The 15,646-nt window shown below is 47.7% G+C and overlaps 1 protein-coding gene across 3 annotated transcripts; it reads left to right on the top strand.

Annotated features, from left to right (window-relative positions):
- The first annotated feature begins 2,200 nt into the window (after nucleotides 1-2,200).
- On the top strand, nucleotides 2,201-9,126 carry TAC1 (tachykinin precursor 1). Of its 3 annotated transcripts, none has more exons than XM_052801635.1 (6): nucleotides 2,201-2,297; nucleotides 3,108-3,248; nucleotides 3,399-3,495; nucleotides 4,169-4,192; nucleotides 5,858-5,911; nucleotides 8,490-9,126. In XM_052801635.1, exons 2-6 carry the CDS (start codon nucleotides 3,126-3,128, stop codon nucleotides 8,537-8,539), a joined length of 348 nt encoding a protein of 115 aa, XP_052657595.1. In that variant the 5' UTR covers nucleotides 2,201-2,297; nucleotides 3,108-3,125; the 3' UTR covers nucleotides 8,540-9,126. The 3 variants fall into 3 exon arrangements, with proteins under 3 accessions (XP_052657595.1, XP_052657604.1, XP_052657586.1); XM_052801644.1 differs by having other exon boundaries at nucleotides 2,202-2,297; nucleotides 3,111-3,248; XM_052801626.1 differs by lacking the exons at nucleotides 2,201-2,297; nucleotides 5,858-5,911 and adding an exon at nucleotides 2,340-2,361 and having other exon boundaries at nucleotides 3,111-3,248.
- The last annotated feature ends 6,520 nt before the right edge of the window (nucleotides 9,127-15,646 follow it).

Genomic DNA, 15,646 nt, shown 5'->3' with positions numbered 1-15,646 from the left:
AGCTCTTAATCCCTTATTTGAGCCTTCTACCTCCTCTCCACATGAAAAAATGAACTCAGAAAGTCTTCCTAGGAATCGGCTTTGCTCATTAGCCATGAAATCTGCTCACTTCCTGAAAAGTTCATAGTGTAATATCTGAGTATTGCAGGTCAAAGAAAGATTAAGCAGTCAATTTATTTTAGAAACTGAGAAAGAGAAAAGTGAGCTTGACCTATTAGTCATTTTTTCACTCCCACCCAAACTATTAGATAAGTCTGAGATAAAGTACTTGAATTCATTAAAATTTCTGAAGAATAGAAAGGACTGCTTTTTAATTTTCCATCTCTTGCTCTCTCAAAAAAGAAAATCCCTGTAATTTCATAGGTCAAGCTAAGATTGCATCCATTTTGGTAAAACGCTGAATTACAGAACAGATAGGACTTTTCAGTTCAGATTTATCATACTCATCACGGACTCCTGAGTGGTAGAGATTGACTTCACAGGAAGCTGGGAGTTCTCAGGATTTCTGTAAAACATGAGCTTCATCAGCACTCGTAGGATTTGCATGCCTGGTTTGATATATCTGACCTTTTGCTCTGTTGTTGTTGTGGTAAACAGACACAGCATAATGAAAAAACACAAGAAAACAATTTTCCTTCAAGGGTCTTCCAAGCTCACACATCAAAGGGAATGCTGCAAAGCTGCAGCACGAAAAGCTGATGGTTTGGGTTCCCAGAGTTGCTAAACAATGTCATTTCTGCCAGCTCGTTGATAGGCAGAATGAGGAGCATTCACACCGCCCACGCTCGAGGTCTCAACAGAGGTGCCCACAGCAGGTGCTTGGGCTGCATGAAGTCCCTCGCTGGCTCCTCCAAACCACGCTTTCTCAACCACCCTCACAAGCAGCCCGTGCTGACTTCAGAGGGACCCTCAGATCACTGGGCCGCAATCTTTCCTATTTACGTGCAGAGTCTTACAGGCAAAGTGTAGACACCCCCAAGAGGGGGGAAGAGGCTCATGCCTGGCTGTGCTTTGGGCAATACTTTGGGTCCTGAGGAGCATTTCTGGTTAACGGGGAGGCCTGATATTAATCATGCCTTTATTTAGCAAATGAGGTGCCGGGTCCCCCTTGGATCCACAGTTGTATGCCAATGAACAGTCCTTGGAGAGGAGGTTTACCACCGTCAGCAAGGCCACCTTAATGGTGGCATCCTGGAGCAAGCAGAGGGGTGGTACCGGGGAGCGGATTCTAGCTCCTGAGCACTCCCTTCTCTCTCAAAAGAAACACTCTTAGCTCCTGCTAAACTCTGCAGAGCCCCTGGTTTAGGCGGTGGTACCACACACCGTGACAACACAGGTGCTGAGGGACCACCGAGGTTAACCGAGAAGCCTCGTGCACAACTGCCCTTGGAGAAGTAAGACCGAACAACTGTGGAATGGAAGATAACCTAGACAGTTACCTGAGCCGAACGCCAGCAGCAGCGCAAAGCCGTCGTAGGGGAAGGGCGAAGGCAGGGATGCGCTGCTGGAGAGACTGGCTCATTTCCAGCGAAGGCGTTCGCCCCGTCAGAGCAGCCAGCCCAGCCGTGCCTGCCTGCCGCCCTGTGCGGCAGCCCCTCTGCAAGCACACGCACCAGCCCCGGGGTGCCCAAACGCTGCACCCACCGGCCGAGGCCCCCCCTCAGCTCCGTGCATCGCTCACTTCTGGTCCTGCCACGCTCCCCCGGCGGGCCGGGGCTGCCTCGGCACCGGCACGGGGGAGGGTGGACCTGGGGGGGGAAGGAGCTCGCCCAGGCACGGGAGGCGGCCCCGCCGCCGTGCCCGCCGGTGCTCGCCCCCCGCTTCGCGCTGCCCGCCGCTCCCCCGGTCCTCGCCCGCTGCTCGCCCTGCCGGCGCTGCCGCTCGCTGCAGAAAGCAGCTCTCCCCTCGGTGCGGGCGCGGGGACGGCGGGGGGCGAAGGGAAAAGCGGCGTCGGCACCCTTACGTCCGCACCTCACGCCTGCACACCCGCACCCGTCGCCGGGGCGGCCCCGGGGGCCCGCAGCTGCAGCGGGAGGGAGCGGGCAGCCGCCCGGCCGCCCCGGGCTCCCCGGCCCCGGGCACCTCCGGGAGGCGCCGCGGGAGCGGGCGAGGGGGGCGGGGGCTGCTCGCCGGGGCGGGGGCTGTCACGGGGCTGGGACGATAAAACCGGGGGTAATTGCATTTAGGCAAATGAGGCTGCCTCGGCCCTCCCCGTCTCCAGGTATATAAAGTGGGGAGCGCTCCCGCGGACGGCCAATGCGCACGGAGAGCAGCGCCCGCCCTCCCCGGTGCAGACGGTGCGTGTGCCTCCGGGAGCGTGTCCGTCCGTCCGTACCTGTATGCGTGAGGATGCGCTTGCCTGTGTGTTTGTGACGGTGTGTGCGTGTGTACTTCTATGTGTCCGCCTACATGTGTGTGCGGGGGGTCTAACGCGTGTGCATCTAGGGGGGGTGCCTATACATGCTTGTGTGTCCGCACGTGTGTGTCTCTGTGTGTGCAAGCATGTTTTTGTGCTATCCCGACGTGGGTATCTGGATGTGCGAAGGGATGCGTGTGTTCCTTGAGACACGTGTGTCTGTGTGTGTGTGGAGAGCTGTATCTCTACATAGGTGTGTGCATCTAAGGTGTGTAGCTGTTTGTGTGAGTTTATAACTAGATGTGTATGCACCTGGGTACGTGTGTGAGGGGGATGTACCTGGCTGGGTGTGTATATGTGGGAAGGTGTGAATACCTAGATGTATATCCATGTGCGAGGGTGTGTTTCGGTGTAACTCTGTATGTGTGTGTGTGGAGGGGTGCCTCTGGATGCTTGTGTCTGGCTGTGCGCTGGTGTGTACACCCCCCTGCATAAGAGTCTATATGCCTTGGGCATGTGTACCCCCAGAGGTGTATGGAGCAGTCGGGGGGAGGGGGCTACCCACGAGCGTGTATGTCTGTATGTGCCAGGGAGCGCGCACCCAGGTGTGCACCGGCGTGTGCGTGTGAGCGTGTCCGCGGGGCCGCGTGCCTGCGCGTCCCCGGGCGTGGGTGCCCGCGGCCGCTCGCCCCGCCGGGTCTCCGGGTGCCGGTGCCGCTGCTTCACCCCCTGCCCCCCCCCCCCCCCGCAGCAGGACGTCGAGGCGGCGATGAGACTCCCGCTGGCTTTCGCCGTGCTCCTCCTGGCCTCGGCGCGGGCGCTGGCCGAGGAGATGGGCGCCCCCGACGACCTCAGCTACTGGTCCGACTGGTCCGACGGCGACCAGGTGAAGGTGAGCCCCGGCGGCCGCTGCTCCGCCGGCGGGGCTGCGGGAGCGGGGCGGTGGGTGCCGGGCGCTGCCCCCGGCGGCTCCGCGGCCGTGGGGCTGGGGGCGGGCGGGGGGGGGGGTCCGCGCTGAGCGCCGGCCGCTGTCCCCCCGCAGGAGGAGCTGCCGCTGCCCCTGGAGCACTTCCTGCAGAGGATGGCCCGGAGACCCCGGCCCCAGCAGTTCTTCGGCCTCATGGGCAAGCGGGATGCCGGTGAGCGGGGCGGGGGGCTGGCTCCCTCTCACCCCCCTCTGCATGCTTCTTCTCCCAGTGCCGCTCCGAACTCCACAGCGGTTGTCGCTGGGTTTTAACGCCTTAAACCTGTCTCGAACGTTGTGATGCGAGTTGCTTGGGTTTAGTTTTGGTTTGGTTCGGTTTGGGTCTTTTTTTTCCCAAGTTTAAGATCAGTTAAACCCACCGATTGGAAAAGAGGGGGCTTCACATTAACGTGCTAAGTGCACACCAATTATAGCACGTAAATACCAGTAAGGAGTATCGCGATAATTCACAGGTCGGCGTATGGGCCACTGAATTGCGCATATTGTGTGATACGTGCACGCTCGTGCACTGAATTGCACGATGCCCAAATTGTGTGGAAATTGGTTGTGTATACAATTATTGCCGTGTTTTCTACATGTTTACTGAATCAAGAATTGGTCAAAACAACCTGGAGCTAAACAGATCTAAACTGTGTTAGTTTAACTAAAACAATTTTCTGTAGTCTCTTCAAAGAGAAATGCACCTTAATTTCCCTTAAGTGGAATATGCGTAGGGCAGTTTCTGTATTTGATTCTTCAAAGCATTGCAGTAACATCATAAGTATATGCCAATCCTTTTTCATCAACTCTTTTTCCTTTTTTTCTCTTTCCCTTCCTCTTCCAATCAGGATATGGCCAGATCTCTCACAAAAGTAAGTTAAAAAAATGCAAATATTTTAAGTAATTGTTAGAAGATATTCAAATAGGGAATAGTGTATTTGAGGGAATTAGTCAGGAGGTGACTGGGTTCAGCTAAGGACTGGCAGCACCAGTGATGGAGAAATGTTCTGTTAAAGGATTGAATACCCCCAGTGCAGCTGTGAGCCTGTACCTCATCTGAGCCACCACAAGCTTTGAGATTTCAATCAACATTAATGTGGGGATGTTGCAGCTCTCTCTTATTTCCCATGGGGGGGGTTCTGTAAGCCTTTCTCTTAGGCAAGGCAGGCTTACTGCCAGACACTGAGAGGAACAATTAAGATGGCAAAATCTGGAAAATTAGAATAGTGAATTCCCAAATCCCCGAGAATAATTCCATGGGAGAGCCCATGTCATTGCATGCAAGATACTGTATCTGTGCTCTCAGCATTGTCTGGGTGGGACTCAGACCCCTGCTCACAGCAGGGGCTGATTGATGGTGTGCTGCCATATAAACAAGCGTATCTTGCCCCACTAATAAGCGTGCCTTGCTTTGCTTCTGTGTAACACCACGCGGGAGATGGTATCAGCAGTGTGGTGTTACCTTGTTCTCCACAGTGACAATTTTATTCTCTGAATTTATCTGAAGATGCTTAGACAGGAGCCGGAAGACTTTTAATAAGTAAAAATAATCTTGTATTCTGTGAGACCTCCTCTGTCCACAGAGCTCAATAACTGTCCCGGTGTTCTGTTAGCCACAAGATTTTATCACTAGGATTATGTATTGGAAGACCAATTAAAGAGTCTGATACAAAGCTCATGCCAAATAACCTGCTGACTAAAGTAAAAAATTATAGCTTTCTGAAACTACTTCAGCTTGAATTAATACCTTTGAGGTCTGAGGATCATTCATCTTGCTTTGTAGATGAATTAGCCAAGCAAAATTATTTCCAAAGAGAAATTTCTAAGTTTGCCTCAAAAGACAGTTTAGAGAAAGAAGAATGGCTCCTTTTTGTTCCTTATCTGAAACCATAGCTACCACTATATCTGATACATGCTGTAGGCCAAAACTTGGAGTAATTTATCCTCTACACGTCTGGTGCCTTGAGGAGTACTAATGGGACAGGAAGGTAATATCTGAACTCATAAATATTCCAAAAATAGAGCCAGATTGTCTAGTTCAGACATGTCCAGACATGGAGACCCATTGGCTTCCTCTCTAGTAAGGGCTCTGCCTGACCTGCGAGGAAGATTTTTCTTCCATGTTACAGAAAAAAACCACCAACACGGAGAAGGGATGTATCACACGGATGCAGGCTATACCAAGACACTGCCTTCTTGTGCATTTGCTCAAATCAATAGGAATTGTACTGGGAGAGGAATAAGAATCAGTTATTGGCCATTGTTTTTCCATTATACTTAAAGCAAACCCCACAAAACAAAAAGTCTATCTGAGTTAATGAGAAGATGTCCACTAACGGGCCTATGCCTTGGTCTAACCTGTTCAGTCTGACTGATCAGACTAATGTTCGGTCTCCATTGTCTGAGAGTGGTGTGAACAACCAGTCTGTGAGATGAACAGTTTTGGAGCCTGTGTCTTCCTTCCTCACGAGAGCATGTTGTCTTAAAAGCCTGCCTATTTAAAATGTATTAAAACACCCCCAAATATATTTTTTCAGGGCATAAAACAGACTCCTTTGTTGGACTTATGGGCAAAAGATCTTTAAATTCTGGTATGTATATGACTAAATCTGGTACTTGGTGATATACAGCCTCTTCATTCTGTTGCCTCTTTGTTCTCTGCCAGCGGATGGAAGAAGCAGTCTTTATGTAGTATAGACCCAGAGTTCTCTGAAAAAGGATCAGGATTTTCTTTGTTAAGATATTTCAGGGTCTGCTTTACTCCAATGATTGAGATGATCAGGCTGGTCTGAGTTGCAGGCAAGGTCAGGTAGAAGTCACCAGGGCACTTTCCTTACTGCCCTGTCCTTGCCAGCAGCATGTTCTGCTGGTCCCCAAGGTGCTAATACAAGAAAAAACTAAATTTTACTGACACATGAAGAAAAATTCAGAGGCTGAAAATGTAAAGCTCATTTCAACTTATGATCTAAATCCAGATCTCCCCAGGTAAAGGGATATCCTCATTGTCTCTGGAGGTTATTATTCCTCAAACTTGGAGCAGAAGGTGGAAGAGCGGAGATCTGCTATTAACACCACTGCAGGTCAAGCTGTTACTCATTCCTAGCCTCTTCCAGCTTTTCATTTTACCTAAAAAACCCCCACAGCAACAAGCATTTTAAGCTTTGAACTGATACTGTGAATTTGTGTTATTTTCCCATAGCATCCATATAGGGCAGAACCCTCCTCCCTCATATGCACAACACCCTGTGGGTAACTGCGGACTGCCAGTAGCTCTAGCTTCCCTGTGCTATAGGGCTGTACTGAGGAAATCCCTCACTGTGAACCATAAAGTGTCAGTTAATTCCCCAGAACAGGAATTAAAAACATAAAAACCCTAATATGTATTTCATGTCTCTGAAATAGTTCTCACTGTTTTGTTAAATTGATGATAAAAGTTAAATTACTAGCTGACATCTTTATATTATGTGGATACACGCTGTGATCTATATTCTGCAATTATGGTTGTCAGTAACTTTTATTTTCAATTAAACCCTGTTCAGACTAGTAATATTGCTCTTTGCATCATTTTGTAAATTGCTATGTATCATGAATAATTTTGTACAATTTTATCTGTGGTGGCAATAGCTATTAAATGCGTAATACCTGTAAATATATCTGCTATCACAAAAGTAAATAGCCTGGAAGTGATAAAGTGGGTTTGCTTTTCATTTGGATTACATTTACATTAATATGAGAATGTAAAATACAGCAAATGTTTAAAAAAGGCAAAGATTTTATGGTGCTAATTTCAAAATTGCTGGTATAGTCAGGATACTGTTATGTGGTATTTGTAACAAAGGGGAATAATGAAGTTTTACCCTGTCGGGCTACGTAATACCTGCCTGACTGGTAAAACTAGAATTCTCTGCTTTTCTGCCCGATTCCCTGAGAGGAAAATGGTAAGAAGCTGCTTCTGCTCCTCTGGAGGAGAAGATAGGTCCTAAGGACTATGTAATTGAAGCAAGATCAGGAGTATGTGCTAGGACTGTCCTTACTTCTCCCTGATGAAAAATATTTAACTGGTCAGGACCTTTTCCTCGTGCCGTGCCTTGGTGCCATGGTTTTCTTCTTCCGCAGAAAGCCCCTGAGTCTGCTGGCAGTGTGCAGGACCCTGGCCCCGCTGCTGGGTGGGAGTGCGGTGCTGATTTAAAGCAGGGTGTGACAAAGCAGTGTACCGGGGTGCTGGTGTCTCAGTCCCTGGTGTGGTAAACTGGGGTCTGACACTGTCTCCCAAGCTGTGCAGTCTGTCGGGTGAATGCTCCAGGTAGAAGCTAGAAAACAGTCACATGTACAGTAATACCGTAACAATCCATACTCAACTCATTTTGCATTCAGCCTGGTGAAAATTGAAGTCTTACTAACTTAAAACTGTCACGGATCCAAAATGCCAGCTCCCTGCAGGACCCCAAACTAGCTGTGTGTTTGTGTGCAATAGTCAGGCATGCATACACTCTGTGAAAGCAATCCTCCCTTCGGGGTGGAGGCAAAGATGACCCTGGTGACCAGCTATGTCACCCGATGGTCAGGCTCTGACCAAGAAGGGCTCTCTGGGTTTCCCTCTCATTTTTAAAGAGCAAGAAGGAGAGATCTACTGCTACTAAATGCTAAATATGTTACTGAAGACTATTTTAGGCTGCAGTTAGTCCACAGGGTAGTCTGAGGTTTGCTTAGCTCCTGCTGCAGATTTTAGTAAAAAGTATCACTGTGTGCAAGGCTTGGGGACAGGGAGGGTTTAAACCTGGCAAAGAGCTGACTCTGCAGGACAGAAGGTGCACATGTTGATGCAGAAAGCCTCTACCCACAGATTGATCCGAGTGCTCAGATCCCGTCAGTTAGATGGATTACCAGGACGTAAAGAGGCTCTGAGCTAATGGTGCTTCAAGCAGCTTGATAGATGAGAGGTAGAAAGCACTGCTCAGACCTTCAGCCTCCTGGGGGATAGTGTAGTCTGAGGGGTAAATCCAAATCAAAGCAGCTCAGGGTTGGGCAGGGAGCCCTCACCTCGGTTCCAAACACGCCGATGGGGTCCAGTGGTGACCCTGCAGGCTGCAGGTCTCTGACATTTCCTTGTGCTTGCTGGGGTTTACACAAGGCTGCACCATGTGCTTCATTCTGCTTCATTTTTTGCAGGATCCTCTGAAAGGAGCATAGCACAGAATTACGAACGGAGGCGTAAATGAGACATTCCTGTGCATTATTTATTAAACTTCATTTGTTCCAATGGCCAATGCAGTGTAATATAAACTAACCACTGTACGGAATAGTTATTTATTTAATAATAACCGCTGGGGTTTGGTTTTTTTTGAGTTGTACATTCAATAAAATTATTATTTTTCATATTGTGGCAGCGATACATGTTGTGTAGGTGCGTTGTGGTTCTGAAAAGACCAGCAACCCTGGTGACGTCTCACAACAAAGCACATCGTTTGATATGACCTGTAAAGTTAAGTTCACTAAACAAAGAAAATACTCTTCTGTTCATTGAAAGCGAGTCAATCAGCTTCACAGCCAGTGCAGAACAGAGCTGATGTACAGTCTAGTGCCTCAATTTGTTTTCATGGTTTATAATGTACTGTAATTTCTGTATCAAAAAATATATTTGTATCATTGCAGCATGTTTTATGTTTTGTGACTACGTATCTATACGTTTTAAAAAGTGGGGGGTGGGTAAGGCTTGAATGGGAATCCAAGGTCTTAATTTCATAGTCTGGAATTTTATGATAGTAACATTTTAAATAAAAAACTACTCTGGGGATTTTGCAACATATTTCTTTGGTGATAGTGATGGAGTTATTTCCCACATTGGTCCGGAATGAGACTCGGATCCAAGTGACAGCGGTCTGAGACTGAAAAGAAATGTCAAATTGATGTCTTCCTTTTGCAGGGAGGCTGTGAGCCTCCTCGTGCAGGTTTGGTGAATCCTTTGGGGGATTTGCTACTGGAGACGGGCATTCCTGGGATTGCTCTGGGTCACGCAAGGTGCCGTCCACCCAAAACCCGATGGAAATGAAGTGTGTTGACTGAATGAAAAGGGTCTCATGTATCCTCCAGCTCCAAGTGGAATAAGTTGCTGTGGAATTCATCCACTATTGCAGGTTTATTATTTGAAAGCCAAGCTTTTAATAAATTCTAGCCCTCAGCTTCACAATAAAAGCACCTGTTGGCTTGAATCCATGCAATATAAGAGAAAAAAATGTGAGTGTAATTATCTTTTTAATTAAAATGTCTGGTTACTATATTTCCAGGACAGTCCCAAAATGCTACATGCATCTCACCAGATGACAAGGCAGCTGGAGACCTATATTCTTTCCGCTTGCTAAAAGCTGTACTTCTCTGTTTGATGCTATCATACGAGCTTTCATCACAGATGAATCAGCAGTGAAAACAGCCAGTGTATACCAACCAAATTTCAAAATAAGTAATATGAAGTGATTAACTGGTGGTTGTTTTCCATTTTGGAAGTGAACTCAGCAACCTCCATTTTCAAGTCTACCTGAGGCATCCCCACAACTGCATCCATTAAGAGCGGGCAGGCTCAGGACTTCCCTCCTGCTAGGTTAGGAGCAGCACCTAAGCCTGCCTGTGCTTAAAACAGGCCCCACGGCCAACTAAGAAGGAGCCGGCTCTAGTGAGGTGGGGGGCTACACGGTGGGAAAACTGAGGCAGACTTGCAATGGGGACCACGCTCATGTGAGACACAACGGCTGTACTGGCGCTCTGCCAGCTCTTCCTCTTGCCAGGGCTAATTTTCAGACTAATTAACTTCTGTATGAGCTCCCGCTGAGCTCAATGAGGGGGGAAAGCTGGTTGCTGGGCTAACAGCACGGCAAAAGGACTGTGGAAATGCATGCTGAATAACGCTCAGTGAAGGGTAAAAAGAAAGAAAAGCTTTAAAATGCTGTTCCCCGAGCATGGAGCCCCACAGTGCTCACAGCCCGTGTGTGCTGAATTGTGAGCCACGGAGAGGAAAGAAAAAGCCCGCTGCTTGCTCCCTGCAGCCTGCACATCTGACAAACCTCCCTGCAGAAGCAACCACTGCAAACATTTGCATCCAGAGAAAGCCACGCAAGACACAGTGGGCTTTAAGAGTTTGGAGGACAGCACAGATATTAGTTAAGAGCATCCAGCAAAGGGCTAGGACTGAATTTTCTGGCAAAACCATAGAATCACAGAACGGTTTGGGTTGGAAGGGAACTTTAAAGATCATCTAGTTCAACCCCCTGCCATAGGCAGGAACACTTTCCACTATACCAGGTTGCTCAAAGCCCCATTCAACCTGGCCTTGAACACTTCCAGGGATGGGGCACCCACAACTTCTAAGGGCAACCTGTTCCTGTGTCTCACCAACCTCATCATAAAAAATCTACCTTCTTTCAGTTCAAAACCATTGCCCCTCATCCTGTCTCTACAGGCCTTGGTAAAAAATCTCTCTATGTCTTTCTTTTCTCAGCCCCCTTTATATATTGAAAGGCCGCAATAAGGTCCCTCCAGAGCTTTCTCTTCTCCAGGCTGAACAACAACTCTGTCAGCTTTTCTTCACAGGAGAGGTGTTCCCAGTCCTTTGATAATTTTTGTGGCCCTTTGGACTCGCTCCAACAGGTCCACATCATTCTTATGTTGGGGGCCCCAGAGCTGGATGCAGTACTCCAGGTGGGGTCTCACCAGAGTGGAGCAGAGGGGCAGAATCACCTCCCTTGACCTGCTGGCCAGGCTTCTTTTGGTGCAGCCCAGGATACGATTGTCCTTCTGGGCTGCACGCGCACATTGCTGGCTCATGCCCAATTTTTCATCCACCAGTATTCTCAAGTCCCTCTCTGCAGGGCTGCTCTCAATCCCTTCATCCCCCAGCCTGTACTGACACTGGGGGTTGCCCCAGCCCATGTTCAGGACCTCGCACTTGGCCTTGTTGGACTTCATGAGGTTCACATTGCCTCACTCCTCAAGCCTGTCAAGGTCCCTCTGGATGGCCTCCCTTCCCTCAAGCATATCAACTGCACCACCACCATTTTCCCTAGAAGGAAAGGCTGACCCTCTGGCGTCACAGTATTCTCCTGTTATGCGGCTGTCTAATGAGTGGGTTTAATTTGCCATTTGAAGCAACTAATTTTAATTCCTGGTGGCAAAATAATGTCAGATTTGTGCTAATTTAGGTTTTGAACAATAAGATTAAATTGGCATTGATATATGTGTTTGTACAGACATATATTCCAAGCTAGAAATAATAAACCAAACACACAGCAAAAGGCACAGCTTGAAATGTTCCAAATAACTCTACCAACAATACAAAAACCCCTCATCGTATTTCAGCACTGGGGACTGTTCAGACGAGGTGTGCCACGTCAGGGCTGTGTCTGCCCAGCGGGTCCGGGACAGATGTCAAGGTGCATGAAGCATGCACGCCTGCAGGCATCCAGCCCAGCAGCTGCCCATCCCCACTGTGGGCTTGCTCCTGCCACCATCCTAGCCCAAATATTTGTCCTCGCAGGCATCCTGGGGTCCTGGATACTCAAACAGGAATTCTTATGTCTTTTTTCAGTCTTAGTAGTAAGCAATATAGTCTATACATTATTAAGTACTTCAAAGGGATCTTATAATAATTTCTGTGGTCTTTAATCTCCCTTTTGAGGCTCCTTCAGCTTTTAAACACTTTTATGTGTTGGACAGCATTGCTTGCAGCCCCGGGCCACTCGTGCCGTGGATCACTGGGTGGTGCCAGCTCTCCAGCTCCACTGCAGGCTTTGGAGAGGCTCTCACTAAATCCCCTGCCATTTCTGCAACAGCCATCCATGACCGTGACACAGACTTAGCTCTTTTTTGATCGCAATAGTCTGACATCCCTCAGGCTGCGTAAGCTAATCGATAACACTGCAGCAAGGGCATCTGTCAGCAACATGCAAGTGAGCTTAAATAAAGCAATAAAAATCTTTCTAGGAAATCAGCACAGAGAGTAAACCCAGTGTGATGCTGGTAATTGTCCCCACTGGAGGGGTGCTACAGGCAGTTTGACATCACAGCCCGCCTCCAACACACTCTGCCCCCTTTTTGCTTCTCTTTTCCCCCAGAAATACATCCTTCATCTGCATCATGACAGGCAGCTGCTCTTCTGATAGGCACTTGTCTCCCTCACACACACAGGCACTCCCCTTCCCCAAGACGGGGGATGCTGAGGTCAGGCTCACAGCAGCCTACCTTGCCCAAGCGTGACCCGGAGGACCAGCAGCTCCATCTATCATCTCCATCTCTGCGGTGCAGGTGCAGCCAAACTTACCCTGGAGAGCCAGAGCCATTGCGCACATAGCCTCCTCATGAACCGGGGGGATGGGAGAGGGGTCTGGCCCCCGTACGCACCTCGCCAGGGGAGCCCGAGCTCTGCAGCTCTTGCCCACTCGGCTGTCACGAGCAAGTCCTTTGCTGTGTTCATATGAGTAGGCTGGTATCTTTCAGCATGATCCTAACCAAAAGAAAAGGAAGAATCTGGAAATGTCTGGGCACGGAGATCTTTGTGGGGAACCCAGCCCCCAGCCATCATTAGCTAGAGCAGAATAACATCAAGAGGTTTTTTTTTAAATTATTAAAGTGATTCTTAAAAATGCTGTTTATTCAGAGGAGGCCAGTAGCAGCTCCTTCAGAGCTACCAAGAGCCATTATTTAAATGCAGACTTTGTCCCTGTACTTTCTTAAACTACGGCTTAGATAACTGCTTTAGCATAAAGAAATACCAAGCAAGTCCCAGTGCAAACTTTGGTAATGACCAATTTTTTTCCTGATGAGCCTGAACAGTTCCCTTAGCCATAATATCACAGACTGCATTAACGAATATCTCCCAGATGAGAGCATACAGCAGCTCCTTCCCTGGAGTTGCACTGTATCAAGATGCAGCCGCCTGCGATTCCGGGTACAGCTCCGTGTCCTCACTCTACCTCCAAAATGGCTTGCTTCCCTTTACAGAAAATAGTCATTACTGGAAAAGTGAGGATTTTTTTGACTGTTAGCGAGCATACAAATGTCCTCAAACCTATCTACATCTTTCAGGGAAGACAGACAGACTCTCTTTGCATTATTGTTTTAATGTTTTTGAAAGAGCATAGACTGAAATATTTGTCAACAGGAGGGTCATCTGGGCTGTATGAAATTCATGATGATATTCATTAAAAATTATCACTGCTCCATCCCTGATAGATACCCGGTTGTCAGAATAAAACAGCAACACATCAGCTCAGAAACTCCTTTTTAAAGAGAGGCATGCAGAGCGGGTACAACAAACATCACCTCTTGTTTTCTACTTCCACCTCCAAATTAAGCAATATTACCACTTACTGCATACAGAAGAAATGAAATGTGAACAGGCTGTTAAGAAACCAAACTCTTCATCTGTCATGGTGCTTCACGCTCTCCCAGAAGCCTGGAGGGAGGAAGCCTGGCAGGGTGAGGTACCTTGGCCAGAGGTAACAGGGGTTGAGCTAGAAATGCAATGCGCACGCTGTACCTAACCAGCCACTTCTGCAAGATGCTACCTAAGTGCAAAGAAACTTAGGCAATGATAAAGGATAAGGTTGAATGTTAGGAAAATCTCTGGCAAATAAAAAAATTTTTAAAAAAGCTTTTTTTTTTTCTATCTAAACCATTTCTTACATTGTTATTTCAGAAGCATAGCTGTAAGAGAGTTAAAAGACATTCCTGCACCAACATATGTCAATATACTTTTAACATTGTTTTCTACATGAACTAGTTTGAATTGAAAACACCTAATTAAGCAACAGAACACCTGTAATCACAGACATTCAATTCTGGCACATAGAAATGCTTTTTATTTTCACTGTTGTAATACTCAGAAAACAATAGGCACATTGTAATTCTGTGTACCAAAGCATTAAAATTCAAGCAATACCCTCTGGAAGCAAATCTTCCTTTGAGAAGATACACATTCGTTACTGAAGCAACATATACATACAGTGTGGTTACATTAAGACTGCATTTAAAAGCAAAAGTTAAAAGTAAAATCCTGTTGGTAGGGAATCAAACAATGGTGACAGATTTTCTGCATATCTGTGTGAAAAATAGGCTACATTTGTGTCTGTTAAGTTGTATGACGGGTACAACTGAGAAATGAAGTTTTCAGTGTGATAGAAAAGAGATACTTTAAGAGATATTTTGCATATACCTGCAGTTATCTGTTTGCAGATGAAAAAATTTGCATATGCATTTAGCTGGGGTTTTTTTGTTGCTCGTATGATGTATCCATACACTTGAGTTTATTTTAACAGAAGTATGCCACATAGCTGAAGAAATAATGTTGCATGCTGTTTCATTTTCTAAAAATATTTGATTTGTGAGATACCACCCTGTGATGGATTACGGGGCACTGGGACTGCACCCAGAAATACAGATACTACATTTATTTAAAAATAAGACCTCTGGGGCAGTGGAGCAAAACTGATTCTGTTTCAGTGCGGCTCTATGCTGTCTGCCACTGAGAGGAGGAGGGCTGGGGAGCTGACCGAGTTTGGCAGCGTGGGGGGGAGGTGGCCAAACAGCCCCCTGCAGCGGTGCTGTGGGACCACGCTAATGCCCACAGCACGGTCCCACCTACAGCTCAAGGATCTCTGGGCCACAGGACCTGCTGCTCTGCAGAGGTCCTGGTGCCGCACTGGCTGCTGGTTTGAGTAGCCTTGTTTTATGAAAATCGTCTGGAAAAAAAGGTAGAACTGCACAAAATATTTTCCTCTTTACCCTTTTCTATGCACACAGTTACTGGAAGAGTCACAGGGCATTAGCTGCCCAAACAGAGTGGATCTAGCTTGGCAGCACCTGTGGCAGATGGGAATGGTCCTCTAGGCACTCTCCAGCTCCATTAAAGCAAGCCCTTCTCCATCCATTGGGGAAACTCTCCCCCAAGCTGCAACCTTCAGCTGTCAAGGAGGAAGAAGAGGAGCTGAGTTTCTGGCAGGGAAGCAGATCATACCTCTGTCCCATGCACTTGGCTGTGTCAGCGAAAGTTACACACCCCTTTTCTTTCCATGGAGTGAGTCACCACTATAAATGCACCTGCCTCTATTCAGAGCTGAGAGTCCGAGACGAGTTTATTCACTTCCCTTTTCAAGTGTTTTCTAAAGAAATATTTGTTTTACCATCACCGTTAGTATGCCTGCATCTAAAGTTGTCATGGTTTAACCCAGCCGGCAGCCAAGCACGGCGCAGCCGCTCACTAACCTCCCTCACAGTGGGATGGGGGAGAGAATCGGAAGGGTAAAAGTGAGAAAATTTGTGGGCTGAGATAAAGACAGTTT

Source organism: Harpia harpyja, chromosome 1 (genome assembly GCF_026419915.1).
Source record: "Harpia harpyja isolate bHarHar1 chromosome 1, bHarHar1 primary haplotype, whole genome shotgun sequence".
NCBI classification, from domain to species: Eukaryota; Metazoa; Chordata; class Aves; order Accipitriformes; family Accipitridae; genus Harpia; species Harpia harpyja.
Note: the sequence above shows the minus strand (reverse complement) of the source record. Positions and strands in the feature narration are given on the sequence as shown.

Bases quoted from the DNA above. Each gene is read 5' to 3' on its own strand.
- TAC1 (XM_052801635.1), top strand. From the start codon at position 3,126: ATGAGACTCCCGCTGGCTTTCGCCGTGCTCCTCCTGGCCTCGGCGCGG. The intron at 3,249-3,398 runs GTGAGCCCCGGC...GTCCCCCCGCAG, and splicing joins CCGACGGCGACCAGGTGAAG to GAGGAGCTGCCGCTGCCCCT. The intron at 4,193-5,857 runs GTAAGTTAAAAA...ATATTTTTTCAG, and splicing joins TGGCCAGATCTCTCACAAAA to GGCATAAAACAGACTCCTTT.